Source organism: Odontesthes bonariensis, chromosome 24 (genome assembly GCF_027942865.1).
Source record: "Odontesthes bonariensis isolate fOdoBon6 chromosome 24, fOdoBon6.hap1, whole genome shotgun sequence".
Lineage (NCBI taxonomy): Eukaryota > Metazoa > Chordata > Actinopteri > Atheriniformes > Atherinopsidae > Odontesthes > Odontesthes bonariensis.
The window spans coordinates 11,970,765-11,990,800 of NC_134529.1; the positions used below are offsets into that span (position 1 = coordinate 11,970,765).

The 20,036-nt window shown below is 41.9% G+C and overlaps 2 protein-coding genes across 2 annotated transcripts; both read right to left on the reverse strand.

The window, feature by feature from the left end:
- Window positions 1–42: 42 nt before the first annotated feature.
- On the reverse strand, window positions 43–11,321 carry acat2 (acetyl-CoA acetyltransferase 2). The gene is made up of 9 exons (XM_075458463.1): window positions 11,182–11,321; window positions 10,020–10,154; window positions 2,819–3,000; window positions 2,616–2,733; window positions 2,381–2,524; window positions 2,191–2,313; window positions 1,387–1,541; window positions 1,177–1,287; window positions 43–961 (listed from the first exon to the last, which is right to left on the reverse strand). The coding sequence occupies exons 1-9, from the start codon at window positions 11,228–11,230 to the stop codon at window positions 791–793; spliced, it is 1,188 nt and encodes a 395-aa protein (XP_075314578.1). The 5' UTR covers window positions 11,231–11,321; the 3' UTR covers window positions 43–790.
- Window positions 11,322–11,817: 496 nt separating this feature from the next.
- wtap (WT1 associated protein) lies at window positions 11,818–18,377 on the reverse strand. The gene is made up of 8 exons (XM_075459177.1): window positions 18,182–18,377; window positions 17,565–17,602; window positions 17,399–17,454; window positions 17,252–17,310; window positions 16,980–17,107; window positions 15,655–15,833; window positions 13,154–13,308; window positions 11,818–13,050 (listed from the first exon to the last, which is right to left on the reverse strand). The coding sequence occupies exons 2-8, from the start codon at window positions 17,592–17,594 to the stop codon at window positions 12,392–12,394; spliced, it is 1,266 nt and encodes a 421-aa protein (XP_075315292.1). The 5' UTR covers window positions 17,595–17,602; window positions 18,182–18,377; the 3' UTR covers window positions 11,818–12,391.
- Between the last annotated feature and the right edge of the window lie 1,659 nt (window positions 18,378–20,036).

Genomic DNA, 20,036 nt, shown 5'->3' on the forward strand with positions numbered 1-20,036 from the left:
ATTGTTATCTGCATGTTTAAAAAAAAAAAAGTTATGACTCAGTGGCTCCTAATGCTTTAATAAAATGTCAGATTGTTGGATTACAGGAACAGGAACAATGTGAACATGGTGTTCAGGAAGCACTAGATTACAGAAGGCAAGTTTATTAATTATTATGGCACTTGCAGGTGATCCAAGGATGTCTGCACAGCTTCTGTTACAGAAGTTTCATTTATTCCATGAGACAAGACTGGAATGTTTCAGTTTAATCTTATTTTTTTAGAACAATCATCAAATGACCGTTAAAAATGATGCAAGACGGTAGCGTGTCCTCCAAAACATTCCTTAAACGTGCACTAAGAAAAGGTAGTCTGTTAGGGTTTTACCTTTTTCAGAGGAATTGATGACAGGAAGCAGTCTTTAAATGTCTTGCCAACAGTTACCGCCTGCATTATTGTGCCAATTTAGCACATCTATTACCAGCATGAGAATTAAGTTACTCCTTTCAATAGGCTGCAAATATACAGAAGATTTAGATCATTTGCACTGAGACATTTAAGATCTAGCTTCAAGTCACTTCTACAGCTAAAACCTGAGGAATTTAAACGAAGTTCACAGTGAGCATGGCTGTCTCTGGGTAAGATCACAACGTAATACTTTGAAGCATTAAGAACAGACGAGAATAAGCAAGGAAAATCTTCCCTTTCATATATTACTTTTCCGTGTAAACATTAGATTTCATTATCCCTTATTTGTCGAGAAAAAAAGATTAGATCAATTGCAATCTGTTGAGTAGCATGAAGTATTCGTCTCAAGCCCTCTCCACACACATGGCGATACCCATCCCTCCTCCAATGCAGAGGGACGCAACTCCCTTGCGTCCTCCGGTCCTGTGGAGAGCATGGACCAAGGTCACCAGCACCCTGCAGCCAGACATGCCAATTGGATGGCCCAGAGAAATGGCACCACCGCTCACATTCACCTGAGGAAACAGCATGTCATGAGAATTTTTCTCAAGGTGAAAAATACAAAATTGTACATATAAGCTTTTTATTATAGTTATTTATGCAAAACACACTATTACTAAATGGTATACACAAAAAAGAAATTAGATTTTTTTTTTTTTTGACGTTAGTGGCAGTATGACGGCCATGATGCCTTTCTAAGACTTGTGACAAAACTCGAGACTTAAATTACCTTCTCTTCATTTAGGCCGAGCTCTTTGACCACAGCAACTGACTGAGCAGCAAACGCTTCGTTGATCTCAAATAAATCCACCTGGTCCAGCTGCCAGCCTGCTTTCTCAACCTATGACAGTAAAAGACACTTGGAAAAACAATTTTTAAAATAAAACAAACAAAGAAAAGTGTTTTCACATGTCATATCTAACCACTGCTGACTTCTCACCGCTTTCCTGATAGCTGGTATCGGCCCAGTTCCCATGACAGATGGGTCAAGGCCAGCTTGAGCCGACGATACGATTTTTGCCATGGGTTTGAGCCCTCGCCTCGCAGCCTCTGATTGGCTCATTAGGACAGTTGCTGCTGCTCCATCATTAACACCTGTAAAAAAAAATTAAAAAACTTCTCAAAAGGGACTTTTTTTTTTTTTTTAAAGTTGGGTTGTGTATTTATAAGTACTCCGTGTCTCCCTTGCAGCAGACTGCAGTCAAAGCGTTCTCAGATTGGGGAAATCAGATGGTTTTCTGGTGGGTGAGCTCCAGTTATTCAGAATGGTTCCACCAGAAGAGGACATTTTTGCCATGTTAAACAACACAGCTGTTGAAGTGAACACAGTTCTGTGAATTTTTAAGCCGCATCTCATAGGAAATAAGCAAATACACCAACCAGGCCAGCGTATCAAGAATCAACGTTTCAACCTGGACTGGAATGGACAGCGGACCATGTTGCTAAACAGATGTGCTGCAGTTAAGAGAGTGTAGTGACAAGGAAAATAACTGTCTGATGCTAAGGTGACGTGGTATAAAAATCCACAGTATAGCTCTAGCTCAAACCATAATGAAATTTTTAAGAATTGAATTGGCCACCTTCTGAGTAGCTTTTAGCTTCATCTCACCCATCAGGAAACTGAAGGTAAGATATTGACTGCGCAGGTAAAACACCACGGAAAATAAAAACCCTAATCTATAATAGATAATAAACCATCTCGGTGTATGACATGTTTTATAGGGAGCATAAGCAACTCTTGAACCTGATGCGTTTCCAGCGGTGACGGTGCCACTGCTGTTCTTGATGAAGCAAGGTCTGAGTTTGGACATGCTGTCCATATTGCTGCCGTGTCGAGGAAACTCGTCAAGCTTCACCTCCACTGGACCTGCAGCACAGAGAAACGTGAGATCATTTGCAGACAGAGTGGCAAACTACCATAAAGAGGTCCTTACCTTTTCTAGATGGCACCAGGATGGGGACAATCTCCTGATTGAAATATCCCGCTTTTTGTGCGGCCTCTGTTTTGTTCTGAGACTTGACAGCAAACTGGTCCTGCTCCTCTCGACTGATGCCCCACTGTTTCGCCACGTTCTCAGCTGATAAAGTATTGATTACAAAAAGACATAATGGCTGATACGCCGGAACGCACAACAAGGCCTACGTTGTCAAACTCCTACAGATTCAGACCTGTGATTCCCATGTGGTAGCCATGGAAGGCATCCGTTAGGCCGTCGGTCACCATGGAGTCCTGCAGGGAGACATCGCCCATCTTCACTCCTGCTCTCATTTGCACTATGTGAGGAGCCTGAGTAGACACAAAGGAAACTTATTAAGACTTCAATCTGATCCTTCCCCAAATTCAAGTTGTCACTCAGTGCTTCTCTACCTACCCTGCTCATGCTCTCCATGCCCCCTGCCACTACTACAGTAGACTCCCCGACCTGGATCGACTGAGCTCCCAGACACACAGCTTTAAGCCCAGAGCCACACACCATCTGGCAGCTCCACGCAGGGACAGGGTAGGGGATACCCGCCCCTACACTGGCCTGTCGTGCCGGGTTCTGTCCTTGACCTAACAGAGAGAAAAGGAAAAAATGTAACGCAAGAAGCTATATGGTTACAGGAGATTAAATAGTCTTAAAGCAATACAATGCAACTTCTCAAAAAGCCCATTATGGAGCTCCCCCTACAGTGTTTTCCCAGAGCAACTCTAGTCCGGTCTCTTGCTTTGTCGGGCTCTCTCTTTCTCTTCCTTGCTTCATCAGTCAACGTCTTCTTCTGTTTCTTCGGTGCCTCTTCCATGATTATCGTACTGACAATGTTGCGCTAGCTTAGCCTTATACCTGGGAGCGTGAGAGGAGTCCATTTGTTTTTGCGGTAGGTGTGCCAGAAAGCAAGTCGAAGTACTTCCGCTCAGCTCCCGGGCCGGTCCAGCAAAGTTACATAGCACAGTTTTTCCAACTCAGACCCCCGAAGGGCATAGGAGACAGGCCAATCGTAATATTAAAACACATTCTAGCCGCACAATTTTTTTTCAAGCTGTTATTTTAAGGTAGAAATGTTACATAGCCGGCCTGTCCAGGGTGTACCCTGCCTCTCGCCCATTGACTGCTGGGATAGGCTCCAGCCCCCCCGCGACCCGACCGACGGATTCAGCGGTATAGATAATGGATGGATGGATGTTACATAGCATTGCTTTAAAGCGATACTCCGGAGTAGATTCAACCTGGGGTCATTTGAACCGTGATATCCAGCCAAGTAGCCCACCCGCAGTTTTTTCGATCTTGGCTGAACATCAGCTGAGTTACTGAGTTATCCCGAATAGCTTCGTACAAGGGTTAATGGATCCTGGCACTATCTCCAAAATTACCACACTAAAATCACATGCCATGACACCAAACTTCTACAGTAGTACAAATATGGTCTGTACTCACAAAACGATGCATTTGGAAGTTTGAAAATAGTCCAGGAGTTTATTATTATCAACACAAGCCTGATAGCTTTTCTGCTGCTAAAGCTGCGTCGACGTCACTTCTGGGAGCTGGGAGCTTCAAAGTAAGATGAGGGTTGATCTACTACTGTAGACAACAAAGTATATGCTATATTCTACATGTTTTTTTTTATGAATTTTTATGTTGTAGAGTTGTGAAATTATTTTATCAATGGAGAAATTGAGCAGCCTTGCTTTGTTGTCTCTACAGTAGTAGATCAACCCTCATCTTACTTTGAAGCTCCCAGCTCCCAGAAGTGACGTCGACGCAGCTTTAGCAGCAGAAAAGCTATTAGGCTTGTGTTGATAATAATAAACTCCTGGACTATTTTCAAACTTCCAAATGCATCGTTTTGTGAGTACAGACCATATTTGTACTACTGTAGAAGTTTGGTGTCATGGCATGTGATTTTAGTGTGGTAATTTTGGAGATAGTGCCAGGATCCATTAACCCTTGTACGAAGCTATTCGGGATAACTCAGTAACTCAGCTGATGTTCAGCCAATATCGAAAAAACTGCGGGTGGGCTACTTGGCTGGATATCACGGTTCAAATGACCCCAGGTTGAATCTACTCCGGACAGAGCCGGCCCAAGGCATATGCCAACTATGCGGTCGCTTAGGGCCCCCACGCCACCAGGGGGCCCCAGAGAGCACCGAGACGTTGTGATAAAAAAGTAAATATATACATGAAATTAAAATAACATTGAATAATTTAAATGAAATTGTATTACACCAGAAAAAATAATAATAATAATTTGGACAAAATACTAATACTAGGTTAATTTATGCCTCCTGTTGGCTGCTGCCACCGTTGGGCGAAATTATTTAAGTATTGTATTTATTATTTAAGTATTTAATTGTGATTACAACTTTATTTTTCTGTAAGATAATGTGAATGTCATTTGATTCTATTTTGTATTTTGAACATTTTGCACACCATTGCACATCTGAAAGAAATGAAACTATTTAACGTGTTTGCGATAAATGCAGTCTCCAGCCTGCTGATGTTACTTTCAAATAGTTAAATTAATGAGCCATACTTATACATCACTCTTTATGTGGAAGTTAATTAAACCATATTTATGAGTTTGCTATCCCTTTAAGGTTAAAAACAAGAATGACACCAAGTGTGCTTCCTGCTTCTGAAGAGTGCAGACGTGTCTCTGCTTCCTCCTGCTGCTTATCGCTTTATTTGCTTTTAAATCATTTTACTTCTTTCCACAAGTCTTGGATATAATTTTATTCTTTTTCTTTTAAGTGAACCAAGACTTTTTAAAATCATTTTTATTCTTTTTACATCTTATCTGACGAGCCAGCGACTACAATCCTTTCAACATGCCCTGTGAAAGCTGTCGGATATATCAACAAGAAATTTGGGCGCTACAAGTAAGGATTTTTGCCTTAGAAACTGAAATGGGACTTCATGAAACGCTCCCAATGGAATCCAGTGGTAAGAAGTCCACATTTACTTCCAAAGGAAAGGGTGAAAAAACTGCTACCTCCAACTTAAAGCTAAATGATACTGTGTCTTTTCCAAGACTCTGTAAAGGCACGAATGATGGACTTGGTGCAAAGCCGAAGAATCGTCAAACTGTTGGTATCAACAGAGAATATGTAACATCACCCGGAATAAAGTTAACAAACAGATTTTTACCACTGTCAGAGCCAAATGTGACTGAGTGTAACAGACAGAGAGACGGTACAAAGAAGCAGATGGACAGAGAAACTGTGCCGAGTGTCAAGGTCAAAGATACTCTTGTGCTTGGAGACGGAGCCGTATCTAATATAAACATAAACAGAATGGTTACATGCAGCTATCCAAGTGCCACTGTCTCTGACATCACAAGATTACTACCAGAGGTACTGGCAAAACACCAAGGGGTGAAACAGCTGATTGTGCACGTGGGTGCAGTGGACATCAGAGAGAATCAGTCTGAAATCTTAAAAAAAGACTTTGAGAAACTGTTTGAGAGTCTTGATAAAGTGACAATACCAATATTCATAAGTGGACCTCTCCCAAACATCGACAGGAGGATCAACAAATTCAGCCGGCTGCTTCAGTTGAACACATGGCTGTCCAAAGTCTGTGAGTCCAGAGGACCTCATTTCATCGAGAACTTTAATCTTTTCTGGCAAAGAGATGATCTCTTTCAAAGAAAAGGCCCACACCTGAACAGAGGTGGAGTGAGACGACTGACGGATAATCTTCTCCATGCTCTGAGGCATCAGAAGGGGCCAGGGCCAGGACCAGGACCAGGACCAGGACCAGGACCTGTGCTGCCGCAGAGAGAGAAGACGAGCCAGAGAAGAGCTCCTGCCTCGCCACCCAAGGACCCAGCAAAGGATTCAGCCACAGCAGCACCTCCAGCATCCCGAACACAGGATTCAGCAGCTCCACCATCGCCTTCACCACGGGCCTCACCACAGGCCGGGGACCCACCTGCTGCATCTACACCCTCCAGAGATGTTTCACCATCGTTCTCTTCTCCACCGTCACCCAGGAGATTTCCTGATCACCTTGAAAGCTTGGTGAAATTGGGGATTAAAATGGTTCCTCTCACGCCAAACATGGCAAGATCAAGAATTCTATCCTCAAAGAAGCATCGAGCTCCTCTCCCTCCCCAGCCTACTCCATCGACCAAAGCCCCCCCAGCTTGGCCCCCACCACCGGTGCCCACAGCTGTCATTTCCAACAGCGTCAATGCTGTTGTCTAGGACACTAAGGGCCTCTGTGTTGGTAAACACCATCTCAACCAGAGGTCCAAGGATGGAGTGAAGAGAGGGACAATCAGACTGTCCAATCAGAGAAATCTTAACCATATCCCTTGCAAGAACACAGCATCCAGTTCAACTATAACTAATCTCAAACACGCAGTACTCAATGTCAGATCTTTAAGTAACAAATCATTCTTAATTAATAGTTTTATTTCCTCTCACAATCTTGATTTTATGTTTTTAACTGAGACGTGGCTCGACAAAAACACAGCAAATGCAGTCCTGATTGAGTCTAGTCCACCTCACTTCAATTTTGTGTCTGAAACACAAGAAAACCAGAGGGGTGGGGGTGTTTGTGCCATGTTCAGGGACAATATACCCACCCACAAGTTGTCATTTGGGTTTTTTTCATCATTTGAGTATGTGTCATTCAAAATGGAGATAAAACAATCTTCCATACTTTATATCACCATTTATAAACAACCACAGAATTGTTTTATTGATGATTTTACTGAACTACTTTCAATTGTGTGCACTGCTTTTGACTGTTTAGTCATAACAGGGGACTTGAATGTGCATGTGGACGTAGCGCATAACAAGGAAGCTAAAGAGCTCACTGCTGTCCTTGAAATGTTTGGTCTAACTCAGCATGTGACTGAGCCCACCCACAACAGAGGGCAGACTCTAGATGTGCTCATTTCAAGGGGTGTTGTTATTTCCAACGTGAATGTCGTTGATGTTGCTTTATCTGATCATTTCTGTGTTTTCTTCGACCTATCTACTTTACCCAAAACACCAACTGGGTCTGCAGTTGTTCGGGGAAGACTCATAAATGACAGAACAGGGACACAGTTTATGGAAATGATTAGGTTTGAGAACACCCTGTGTTCTGATGTTGATGATCTGTTGAACTCTTACACATCAAGTCTCTTAAATGTTTTGGATACCATTGCTCCTGTCAAGGTTAGAATGGTTAAAAGTAGGCAAAGGGCGCCATGGAAGAAAGAAGAGTCGGTCAGGGCACAGAAAAGGGAGTGCCGGAGAGCCGAACGGAAATGGTGCAAGTCAAAGCTCCAGGTTCATTATGAGACTTACAAAGAAAAGCTATGTGTGTTCAACCAGACTTTGCGTAGAACAAGGGAGAGTTATTTTTCTGAAATCATCAAAAACTGCAGTAACAACTCTCGTGTCCTGTTTGCTACAGTGAACAGATTAACAAACCCTCCAGTTTCACTGCCTTTAGAACTCATTTCTACATCCAAGTGTAATGAGTTTGCAATATTCTTTAATGACAAAGTTCAAGGCATTAAAAATGCAATAATTTCCACAACACAAATAACTACTCTGCAGCCAGCTAGACACCTAGAGCTGACACATTTCACACCTGTTACTGACAAAACAGTCGAAGAGACCATCTGCAGTCTGAGTTCATCAACGTGCTGCCTTGATGAGTTGCCCACTAGATTCCTAAAGTCTGTGCTGAGCAGTTTGTTACCACAACTTGCTCATCTAGTCAACATCTCACTCCAGACTGGAACATTTCCAAAGGCCTTAAAAACTGCTGTCATTAAGCCCCTTCTAAAGAAGAGCAATCTTGATGCCACAGTACTGAACAACTACCGGCCCATATCAAACCTGCCATTCTTAGGCAAAGTCCTAGAAAAAGTTGTATACCAACAGCTTAGTGACTTTCTCCTGTCTAACAATGCTTTTGATACTTTCCAATCAGGCTTTAGGCCCCACCACAGCACTGAGACAGCTCTGATCAAGGTGACAAATGACATCCGCCTGAACACAGATGCAAGTAGAGTCACAGTCTTAGTTCTGCTGGACCTGAGTGCTGCCTTTGACACAGTTGACCATGCGATCTTATTACAGAGGTTAGAAGACTGGGTGGGAATCTCTGGTCGTGCTTTAAACTGGTTCAAGTCCTATCTGGAGGACAGGAAATATTTTGTTGAAATTGGTAACTGTGTCTCAGACCAAATGGCTATGACCTGTGGGGTTCCCCAGGGGTCAATCCTGGGACCCGTATTGTTCAATCTGTACATGCTTCCACTAGGCCAGCTAATACGCAGCTATAATGTGTCCTACCACAATTATGCAGATGACACTCAGATCTACGTGTCACTGACGGCAGGAGAACACGGGCCTGTAGATACACTGTGTCGCTGCATCGAACAGATCAGTGTGTGGATGCAAAACAATTTCCTCCAGCTAAACTCAGACAAAACTGAAATCATTGTCTGTGGCCCACAGAAACAAAGAGAAAGTGTTATCAGTCACCTTGAGACTCTCTCTCTAAAACCTAACTATCAAGTTAGAAATCTCGGGGTAATATTGGACTCAGACCTGAACTTTAACAGCCACATTAAATCTGTAACATCAGCAGCTTTTTACCATCTAAAAAACATTGCCAGAATCAAAGGAATAGTGTCTAAACCAGACTTAGAGAGACTGATCCATGCGTTTGTCTCCAGCAGGTTAGACTACTGTAACGGCCTGCTCACTGGGCTCTCTAAACGGGCTATAAGACAGCTGCAGTACATCCAGAACGCTGCTGCTCGAGTCCTGACTAGAACCAGGAAATACGACCATATTAGTCCAGTGCTCAGGTCTCTGCACTGGCTTCCTGTCGCTCAGAGAATAGACTTTAAAACAGCTCTGCTTGTGTACAACTCTCTTCACGGTCAAGCGCCAAAGTACATCTCTGACATGTTAGAGCCATATGAACCGACTCGGGCTCTGAGAACCTCAGGGAGGGGTCTCCTGCTGGTGCCCAGAGTCAGGACTAAACAAGGTGAGGCTGCGTTTCAGTTTTATGCCCCTAAAATCTGGAACAGTCTTCCAGAAGATGTGAGACAGGCCTCAACTCTGACAATGTTTAAATCCAGGCTGAAAACAGTTCTATTTAGCTGTGCATTTGACACCTGAAAGTATTTTATCTGCACTCTTCACTTTTTAATTACTTAATGATTATTTTAATGGGTTTTAAATTTCTTTCTTTTATTTTTTTTATTCCTTTTTAATGGTTTTATTGCCTTCTTGTGATTTTATGTAGCTGTAAAGCACTTTGAATTGCCCTGTGTATGAATTGTGCTCTATAAATAAAATTGCCTTGCCTTGCCTTGCCTATAGTGTAAGATGATTACAAATAATGCTAATGATTGTGGGTCCGTTACACACAGAACAGTGTAGCCTATGGAATAATGAGGCATCTGGAGCTGAGGTGATGGTAGGGGGGCCCCAAATGAAATTCTGCTTAAGGCCCCATAAAGGCTTGGGCCGGCCCTGACTCCGGAGTATCGCTTTAAGAGAGTACAGATTAAGCGGTTACTGTGTCACATTAATACAGAGCCTCTTGGAGATTTTGCAACCTTTTACCTGCTGTTAGGACATGCCCCATGATAACCTCAGAGACCTCCTCTGGCTTCACCCCAGCCCGCTTCAGAACGTCCTTGATCACTGCTGAACTCAGGTCATGCAGAGGCACCGTGGACAGAGCACCGTTCAAGGACCCTGTGTAATAATTGGTAAGTTACTACAGTATAATCAGAGGAGTTGTGGCCATTTGAAACCGTTACCAGTTTTACATGATGTGCACACTTTTTTCAGGCCAACACAGCCTGCAAGAGTGAACTCAAAGAGAGAATAATGTTCAATGTTGCTGTTGGTTTTAGTGCTGACAAACTAAGAACTGACACTAAAGTGTAAATGTTTCGTACATCATGCTGCCTAAAGGCATTTGTTAAATTCTATAAATTGTATATAAATGATACAACAAAAGAGATCTGCTGTTTTTTTCACTTTTGATAATAGTCTTTTAAACAGATTAGATGTTTGTAAAAATAAGAAATATATATTCTAAAAAAACTCACACAAAACATGTGGGTGAGAACATCGGAGTGTAAATGTTAACTATTCTAACCCTGTTTTGAACTGAAATGTGTTAGGTAATCATTATGATCAATGTTCCTCTGTTTTATTATGTTAGTGGTTGTAATGTTTCTATCAACATCGAATTTTTTTACTTGTCACTGTGCTATCAAATTACTTACATGACTTTTTTTAATGGAGAAAACGAGGGCCCATATAAAAATCGTAAACGAAACACGGCCAATTAGATCCAGTCAGAGCGGTGTAAAAAGAGGCTTTTTATAAGGCTCTGGATCCAGTCATACAGGACATGTTGTAGCAAATCAAATCAGGCTCGTGCTCCGTGGCACTATTAACCATCAGCCAATCGGTGGCCAGAGAGTGCACCGGACACAGGAGCGAACCAATCACAGCTCCGCGAGAATTCTGCATGTTTAACTGAAGGGCATGGCCACTTAACCTAATTAAAAACGACAAATTCATCAGTAAAAGTATCAGTGTTACTATAAACATGTGTATGGTGCACATTTGTATCATTACAGAGATATGTAATTTCTTCCACAGCCAAATTGAAAGCAGCAGCGGCAAGCTACAACGCTGCAAAACTGCTGTAGTAAGGTGAAAAAAACCTCTTTCAGTGGATAATTATGGGAACCTCAGGCATATTTACCAATTGGAGTCCGTGCGGCAGAAACGATGACAACTGGTTCGGTGTTCATCTTGATCGACGGAAGGTTGGAGATGAAGTCCCGGCTTCACGGTGCTGTTCCTGGCTGTCACACACTGCTCTGTTGACACTGTATGAACGCTGGGATGGTATTTATACAAGTGTACGTGGTGGGAGCATCAGCGCCACCCTGTGTTTGGGAGGATGACGTACATCTTATCTTATTATAAAGGTGGGGACACACACACACATGCATGGAGAACGTGATCTAATCCTCTTTAACATATTATTAGTAAAATTGTATAGTTCTCATTTGTCAAAATCTTAATTTTTTTTACTACACTATTTCAATGTGGAAGATCAAAAAAATGCATTTATGCTGCTTGAGATTTAATACTTTACATTTACCTGTTATTTTGTGTACTCAAATGTCCAATTTATAGTCTATTCCCATCAACATTCAAAGGTATATTTTATCTTGAGATTTAAAACGGTTAACTTGCAAATATTCCTTTTCTAATCATTGAAACTAAGACACATTTGCACTATTTTGTTTTTCTCAGCCAGCAGATTATGCTTGAACAAAGTGAGTTTAAAAATTAAGTTGCTGATGACCAGGAATAATGGATTTCGTTCTATAGTATTAAAAATCTTTATTGGTATTTGGTCAGTACATGAAAAGGGCTGGAGTCAGAATAATATGAATGTCGCATTATGAACTATTCACATTTCAGCAGAATATTTCAAACAGATTTTTCTTTTGCCAATGAAAAATAAGAATTGTACTTTTAAAAAAAAAGAAAGAAGAAAAACCCACAGGCCAACATCTAAAAAAAATGACCTCCTCGAATATTGTGAAGCAACTATAATTCTGTGATCTTACTGACTTGACAATGAGTTACAACACCAGATGTCCGATTTAAGTGTCAAGAGCTCAAACAAACAGCGTAGACGTGCTCAAATAAGCAACAAAGTGAAAGGTACTAGTTTTAAATCATACATCCACACAATTCAAATCTAACATTAACCCTTTCCTGTTACGTCCCCATTAAGCAACACAAATGTGACAAAGGCATCACGATAGGCAAGGGGACAAGAGTGAAAACAAAACTTCTTGGACAGCGGTGCTGTGTTACAGACTATGCATTTGTTGCCATTTGTAAATTGTATATAAAAAAACGAAAAAGGAAAAAACAGAACATGTCTAAGTACATTACAAAACTGCCCCTTCACTCGTGCTGGAGTCCAGGCCGTTCTGAGCATGCCGTGACCCTGCAGTCCTGGTGCCCTTGGTCACCAGGGCAGCCTTGTCCTCGTGGGGATCGGTGGTGGAGTCTGTGTCATTCGAATGCTGAGTTAATGATGTCTCGCTGCCGGTTGGAGAGTCCACGCTCTCATACCCTGCACTCAGCTGGCTCCCGAAACCCGCAGGTCCTCCAGCTCTCCCAGAAGCAGTCTGACTTCCTGGCGCCTCCTCTGAGTGATTGGAGAGTTTTGTCTCAGCTTCACCGGGACTGGAGACCATGGGGGACATTGGAAAATCTTCCTCAGTGCTGCTGACCTCCCTGTATAGGCTGGGTGTGGTGGTCTCGCTCCTTTGGGACGAGTTTCCGTTGCTTGGACCGTTGGCGACCCTCCCGTAGTCTTTACCCATTGGTTCAGAGGGAGCACCGGCCTGCTCGGGCAGAGTGGATGGTTCAGCAGACGAGTGAGAAGCACTCGGTGAAGTCCTGCTGGGTCCCGCTCCAGCCAAGGCTCCTTGGGACTGAGAGAGCTGCTGACGGGAGTCTTTCAACTGCTGCTGCAAAACAAGGATGGTGCTCTGCATCCCCTCAACCTCCTCGTCAAGCTGGATGATGAAGTCATTCAGCTCTGGGGGCGAGAATCCCAGAATACAGGAAAGAGTTAAAAATGAACTAGGAATCTAACAAGAACAACGTTGGCATGCAGGTGTAGATGCTTCTCGTGCTCTCACCATCCTGACTGCTCTTGAGCTCTTCACTGTACTTCTTTTGCAGGGCCAGCTCAGCCTCCAGCTGGGCGATGCGTCCCTGGGACAGCTGCCGTCCCAGCTCCTGGTTTTCCTGAATCAGCATTCGACATTTGGCCATCAGTTTCTTCCCTGTTTGGCTGTAAAGGAAACGAGTCTCACATCACACAGCGAACCAAGAGACAAACGCAACAGGCAGAGAGATGCTATTGACCTGTTCCTGTTGCCCGACCCACTACCCATCCTTCTGGAGGGGGCCAACAGAAACTCTTCCACCTGGTCGTTACCAAATGACTATTTGAATTTCATTCAATCTGATCGGCTTCCGCTCAAGGCAAATGTGACCAGAACTCCGACAGACCTGTCCTCCACAAACATGTAAATCATTTCCTGTAAATGATCGTAGGTACAGAAATATATATATTTTTTTCTTTACACGATTAAAATGTTAAAACTACGAGTTTAAATAAGAACTGCTGTCCTCATTCTGGCTGAAACACTTGACAAACATTTCTATAGAAGCAATGCATTCACCATCTTGCTCCGACTTAATTTACCATGTCACACATGGAAGACAAAGGGAACATTGTAAAAACATAACAGAAGCATTTCTGTTGCTACCAAAATGTCAATCTAAAACACCTGTGTAACGATAACATCACTGGTTGTGTAGAAAACTTTCACAGAGCAGAGAAATATTCTGATGAAAACACAAGAGACCTAAATATGCACTGGAGGGCCAGGCACAGAGTTTTTTTTTTTTTGTAGTCCTCACTAAGTACATAGAGAGCAAGTGTTTTAATAGTACAAACTGCTCAAGATGCTGCTTGCTCAACTTTACAAAATGTCAGATAGTGCAACAGTCAGGCCCACTTGTGATGTAACATTTCCAGTTGGTGTGGCTATGCTTTCAAAAAGCCCTCACCAAGAAGCCAAGATTGCAAACGAGTGACATAATCATTATTAAAACCATATTTAACCGCCATCCGTTTTGTTTGTAAATGCCTTTGGAAGGCACCCGTTTAGAGAACACTGAAATAATACACATTGTGGCAGCAACTGCAGCTAACAAAACAAACAGTCTTTAAAGTGATGATCAAGAATGTGTTGAATCATTGTCATTAAAATGTAATAAATAATGCTTTTATATAAATAGGTTAATAGCCTTTGCTGCATTTCTCCAGTGATACCAGTTATTTTAACCAATAACTACTTCAGTGCTGGGATAAAATGTTCTTTAAGCCCTCCTTAATTTACTGCCCCCTAAAAATCTCCCTGTGCCACTAAGGCGTGAGAGAGTATAAATCTGGGAAAAACAAAACAAACTCCAGGGCTGATTCATTATATGTTTCAACAGCAGCTAAATATCTGGGCCACACAGGTGGGAAAGAAAAGTCTTAGTGTTTAAGCTTTTAGGCTGCGGGAGAGATTGTTTGGTCAATCACAGAAATACACAGAATACAGTAAATACACCCTCATCAACTCATGACATGACTTGTTAAGGACATTTGCATTCACAACTTCATAACAGGCATCAGTACACCTACGGCAGTGTGTTTCAGTATCAGCAAAATCAAGTGAAGGTTAATGTGTGTAAACAGTTCCACAAAAGTGAATAACGGAGGCCAATCGTGCATCTTGGTTCACACTGCAGTAAGTGTTTCAGAGAAACAAGAGAGATCAAATTAAATGCCAATATAAAGAAACAATTCACAGAATAAGACATGTAAATACACTCTACCGTGTGTAGGCCCATGTTCAACGACACAGGCGAATGGACCCTCATGCCTGAACCATTGTCCTTTTGTGGACCGAGGATCTGGCTCCGCTCACAGTCTTAAATGTCATTTCTAGTGGCTCCTCCCCCAAAAGTCTTACTTTTAAAATCCTAGAAACTTTCCTCATGTTAATGTGTCTAGACTTTCCAAAGAGTCTTTACATTTCTTAAGAAGACTACCAGGTATTTGTGTGGTGTGAGCCACAGTTAAATGTCTTGATAAAGCAAGTATGGGAATTGTCTTTAGAATGTTCAATAGAGGTTTTAGGCTCGGGATGCTCCCTGCCTGACACAACCTTCCCCATAACCCCCTATTTAATATGTGAACTGTCTGGTTTGAGCTGCGGGGGCGGGGAGGGCATATCCATGGCGGGAAGTGAGTGACCACCTCTTCAGAACAGTCCGGACTCCTTCAGGCCCTTGGACGGTGAGGGGATACGAGGGGAGAGCTGAAACACAAGTGTCACCTGACCATACTGTCTTTTCTCTTTAGGTTATGTGATATGTAGCTGGCACTGTACAAGAGTACAAAAGCAGTTTTGTTTTGCAGTGACTGGCTTTCTGTAAAGTCTGAGTCTCGTGGTGAGTACAGCATTTGTCAGCCTTCCCCCCCACCATTGTTCCTGCATGCCTGCAGTGAGAGTGAGGGTGGGGGGCGTGAGGAAGTCTTGACTTTTTTTGAGGGGGGAGTTATTTTGATTGTCTTTACCTATCAGGTGTAAATTTCCAGGCACTCAGTTCATTTTGGGCCTGCTCCAGTTTGTCTTTAGTCTGTTCCAGTTCAGCCTTCATTTTGAGGAAAAACAAGTTGATGGCTGGATCCACCATGGACGACCGCAGTTGGGCCACGCTCGGCTGCTGGACTTGCTTGAGGTACTGAATCTGGGTCTGTAGGATATAACCAAATAAGTGTTAGTGACAGGAAAAAATAAGCATTTTGGGGGTTCAAATCATAAAGTTTGACCCCATAGCCAAGAATTTTCTCTAAAAATCTGTAATCATATTCCAACACAGTAGGGATTTAAAACCATCTAATGTGATTTACTAAATAAAAGGCTGAAGTGATTTCTAATTGTCATTTCAAACTATTCAAGTCAGTTTTGAGCAGTGCTTAAATCTTAATTTTGAGACGATTACCACAACAAACACCTCACTCGTAAGCAGTTTCTAAACAGATCAAAGTCACCCGCCAAACCCAGTGTTATACTGACCTCAGGCGAGTAGACTTGATAAGAAAACATTACATAAGAGACCAAAAGACACCAAATGTGTCTTTGCTTTTAAAAAGGCAGTTTGGTTTCTTTAAAGTTCCAATTACAGTTTAAAAGTTTAAATCAAAAGTTTAAAACCACCCCGACCTTCACCTGGCCGTATGTTTGGAGGTCTGCTGCTCTTTAAGAACGGCGTGTACTTCCATAAAGCTACTGTCTGATCCACTGAGCTGTCAGTATGATCAGAGCAAAGGATGCCCTTCCTCCACACAACTCACCTTTAGCCTACATTTTTTACCCCAAATAAATACAAGGTAAAGCGATTTTAGTGTCTGCTAACAGATAACAAGAGGAACACTGATTTCACACACAAATGTTTGCCGTTATTGGATTTCATGCCAAATTTATAGTATTAAGTTGATGATACGAGGCTTATTTGAAGTTTGTGTGTTTCAACAAGCAAATTTACCAGTTGTGATCGTCAATAGAATAAAATAACACCAATTAGGCTGCCTGCACTGGAGATGTATTCACTCATTTAACTGTTTACCAGACAGATCAACCCATCACGAGTCGGTATAGATTTAACTGTAAAAATGAACTGTTATTATTCCTTCATAAAGAATTATTCACTAAAGAGCGTCTGTAACTATGGAGGAAATAGCTCCATCATCCTGTAAAGGGTTCCCTTAGCAACAATGATCGTGTTTAAAGCATTACAAAGCTAAGCAGAGGACTACTTCAAGCGCTCAGGTTGGGACAAAGAAAAACTGCGAAAAATCATCTCAAAAGCATTAGTAAATGAGGAGGAATAGATACACACCGTGCACTCCTGCATTTCCTGCTCCTTTGTGGCTAGTCGCATGACCAAGATGTTCTCCCGGCGCGCAGACTCCTGCTGCTGCTGCTTGAGCTTTTCCTCCGACTCCTTCAGTCCTGGAACATCATTGGCTAAGACGCCCAAGAATGGAAGAGAAACAAATGTGTCAAAAGAAAATCATATGTCACAGGCAGCTGAAAGTACTGAAATAATCTGCTCAATATTGCGCTAACTTGCATCTGCGATGCTACATGTATGCGACTCAATGTACTTACAACACAGCTCTGCATATTTTGCCTCCAGGATCTGGACATATGCTTCATGCTGCTTCCACCTGAGAAGAGCAGAACACGTTGTAGCAGCTCATCTTAAACAGATAACACACAATGTCAGCAATAATCAGCAAGTGAGGAGCTATTTACCTTGTGCACAACTCTTCTCTAGTCAAGGTCTTCATGTCAGATTCACTGAGGCGAACCTGTGTGAAAAGAAAGCCAAGTACTGGTTAGATGGAGAATCCCGTTATCAGTAAAGAAGCTAATTAAAGAAATGATCGTATAAATAGCTTTTACTGGAACAGACACTGACCTTCTTGGGCAGAGGTTCCTCGTTGGTCATTGTGAACTCTAAAAGGAAATACATGACAGAAAAACATCAGTAAATGCAGCTTAGTGCAGTGTGCTGCATCGTCTTTTCATCTGTACCGCGTTGGCTGTCCGCACGCAGTAATGCATGCCATGTATGACTAACTGATAAGCTGCTAAATATGACATGGTTACCGACAAACAAATGAGGCTGAGGGTGTGTGGCAACAACGTAAACTAAGGGGTCAACCGAGTCAATGGCCCACCGTGTCAAAGTTGATAAAAGCTGTTATTAAGAGCTGCGGAGCCTAATGTTGGTTGGTGTTGCAGCCTACGGCGGTGGACAGCGAGGAACGGCAAAGAAGCTAACCAAGGTTAACTCACTACTGCTAATAACATTTAGCATCCCCGCGCAAAGGCTTTAATTCATGGACCTATAGTGTTAAGCTAAAACATCTTTTTAATGTTGGGCCAGACAGCGTGTAATTCTTGGCTCTATTTCGTCTCCTTGTTATCACAAAATGGCGGTGAAGGAAATGACTCCCTCCCTTGCGCTCCTTTTCCTGAAACTAGCGGGCTCTTGGCCGCTGTTACCAGGCCTAATGTCATCGAAACACTCACCAGGCCCGTTTCTTTCGATGTTTCGAGAACCTCTCAGCTTCACAGATTCTTAGTGAGACGGAATATAACAAATAGGTTAAAATATAGTGAGGATTTATAAGCTGCTGTCTTGCTTCGGCGCAGTCACTCTCATCTTCCTTGCCGAGGGCAGAAATGGCTCTGGATGAACTACTGCTGCTCTGCACTCGAGTTGCTGCGGAGTAATATCAGAGATCGGGAAGTGAAGGAAGACTTCTCACTTCATGTGTATTTTCGGATCCTAAAGTGCGGCTACAACTCAGGAAAAATAATAACGATTGTAGTTAACACACGTTAATACATCTCAAGGCTTCAGTTATTGAATTTATCAATAAAAGAAAAAAAGAACAAGTATAAATGTGTTATGCACATATATTTTCTAACAAAACTGACTGGCTGTGGCCCTTAGCTTTCAAAAAGCTGGCTGTAAATAACTAAGTAAATGAATCAATAAACATATAACTAATCAACAAAATAAAAATAAATAAATAAAGAAGTCTGCAACGTGGCGTGGTGGTTGGCACTCTTCCAGCTTGGGCCCTTCTGTGTGGAGTTAGCATGTTTTTCTGTGCATGAGTGGGTTAGGGTGGGTTCTCTAGGGGTCCATTGGCTTCTTCCCATCGTCCAAAAACAAGCATGTTAGGTTAATTGGAGTGTACCCTGCCTTACGCCCAATCGGCAAGTGACAGATGGGACTAATTGGACTAATGGATGGATGGGTGAATAAAAAGGGATAGAGTTCCTTTTGCAGGGCTGGTTGGATAAAACCAGAAGTTTGGAAGGCATCCTCTTGGGCCATAATAATAATAATAATGATAATAATAATAAATTTTATTTATAACGCACTTTACATTTACAATAAAATCTCAAAGTGCCACAGTGGGATAAAAGACAAATATTAGGTTGTAAAGCAGGGACAGTAAAATGCAAATAAAATACACAAATAAAAGTAGTGAGTCCTTTAAATGCTAAAACGAAATAAATACAGGATAGAGCATTTAAAGTGAGATCATTAAAAACATTGGGTAAAAAGAAAGGTTTTCAGGCCTGTTTTAAAGTGTTCCACAGTCTGTGGACCCCTCAGAAGAAAAATATGCTTCTTGTTTTGATACTTTCAATAGCAATACATAAAACTAATTGACTCAGAAAGGAACGGGGAGGTTGATCCATTATGAAAACCACTAGTTGCAAGTTTTTAGCCTCGTGTGTGGTTACAAATTACTTGTAGGTTATCCAGAGTGACTAATTTGCATTATAATAGACGATCTCTGGCGTTGCCTCTGACATCATGAAGGAAAAATCCACGTGACTCCGTGCTTTTAACTTTTGTTATTGTGGAGTGTAGAAATTATTATTTTTATGATTATCTTTTTATTTTTGTTTTTCAGAAATCAAGATTATTTGTACAATTTTTTTCCAAATCTAATTGCTTCCATATTTCCATGCTTCTAATGTTGTATTTCTTTTTAGTTTATTTGGCTCGATTAGGAATTCTAATCTAACAGCATAATAAGTGAATATGTCGTAATTTGAGCACAGAATATATAAAACTACAATATGCAAACTCCCATCACAGCTCACATGATATTAAGTAAGGCCCTGGAAAAGTTGCACAGAAAAATGTTAAAGAAGGGTAAAATAAAAAAAGTGTGAAACGTTAAAATTCCACATATTATGATAATACTGTTTTTGTAGCATGTATCATTTATCTACCATTGTTAATTTTAATGAGTAGTGGTTCCAGGTGTCGTCATTATTTAGATTAACCTCCGCTGAGGCTTATTTAAGTCCTGCATCCCCTCGAGAACACCCCTATCAGCTGGTAATGGTACAGTCG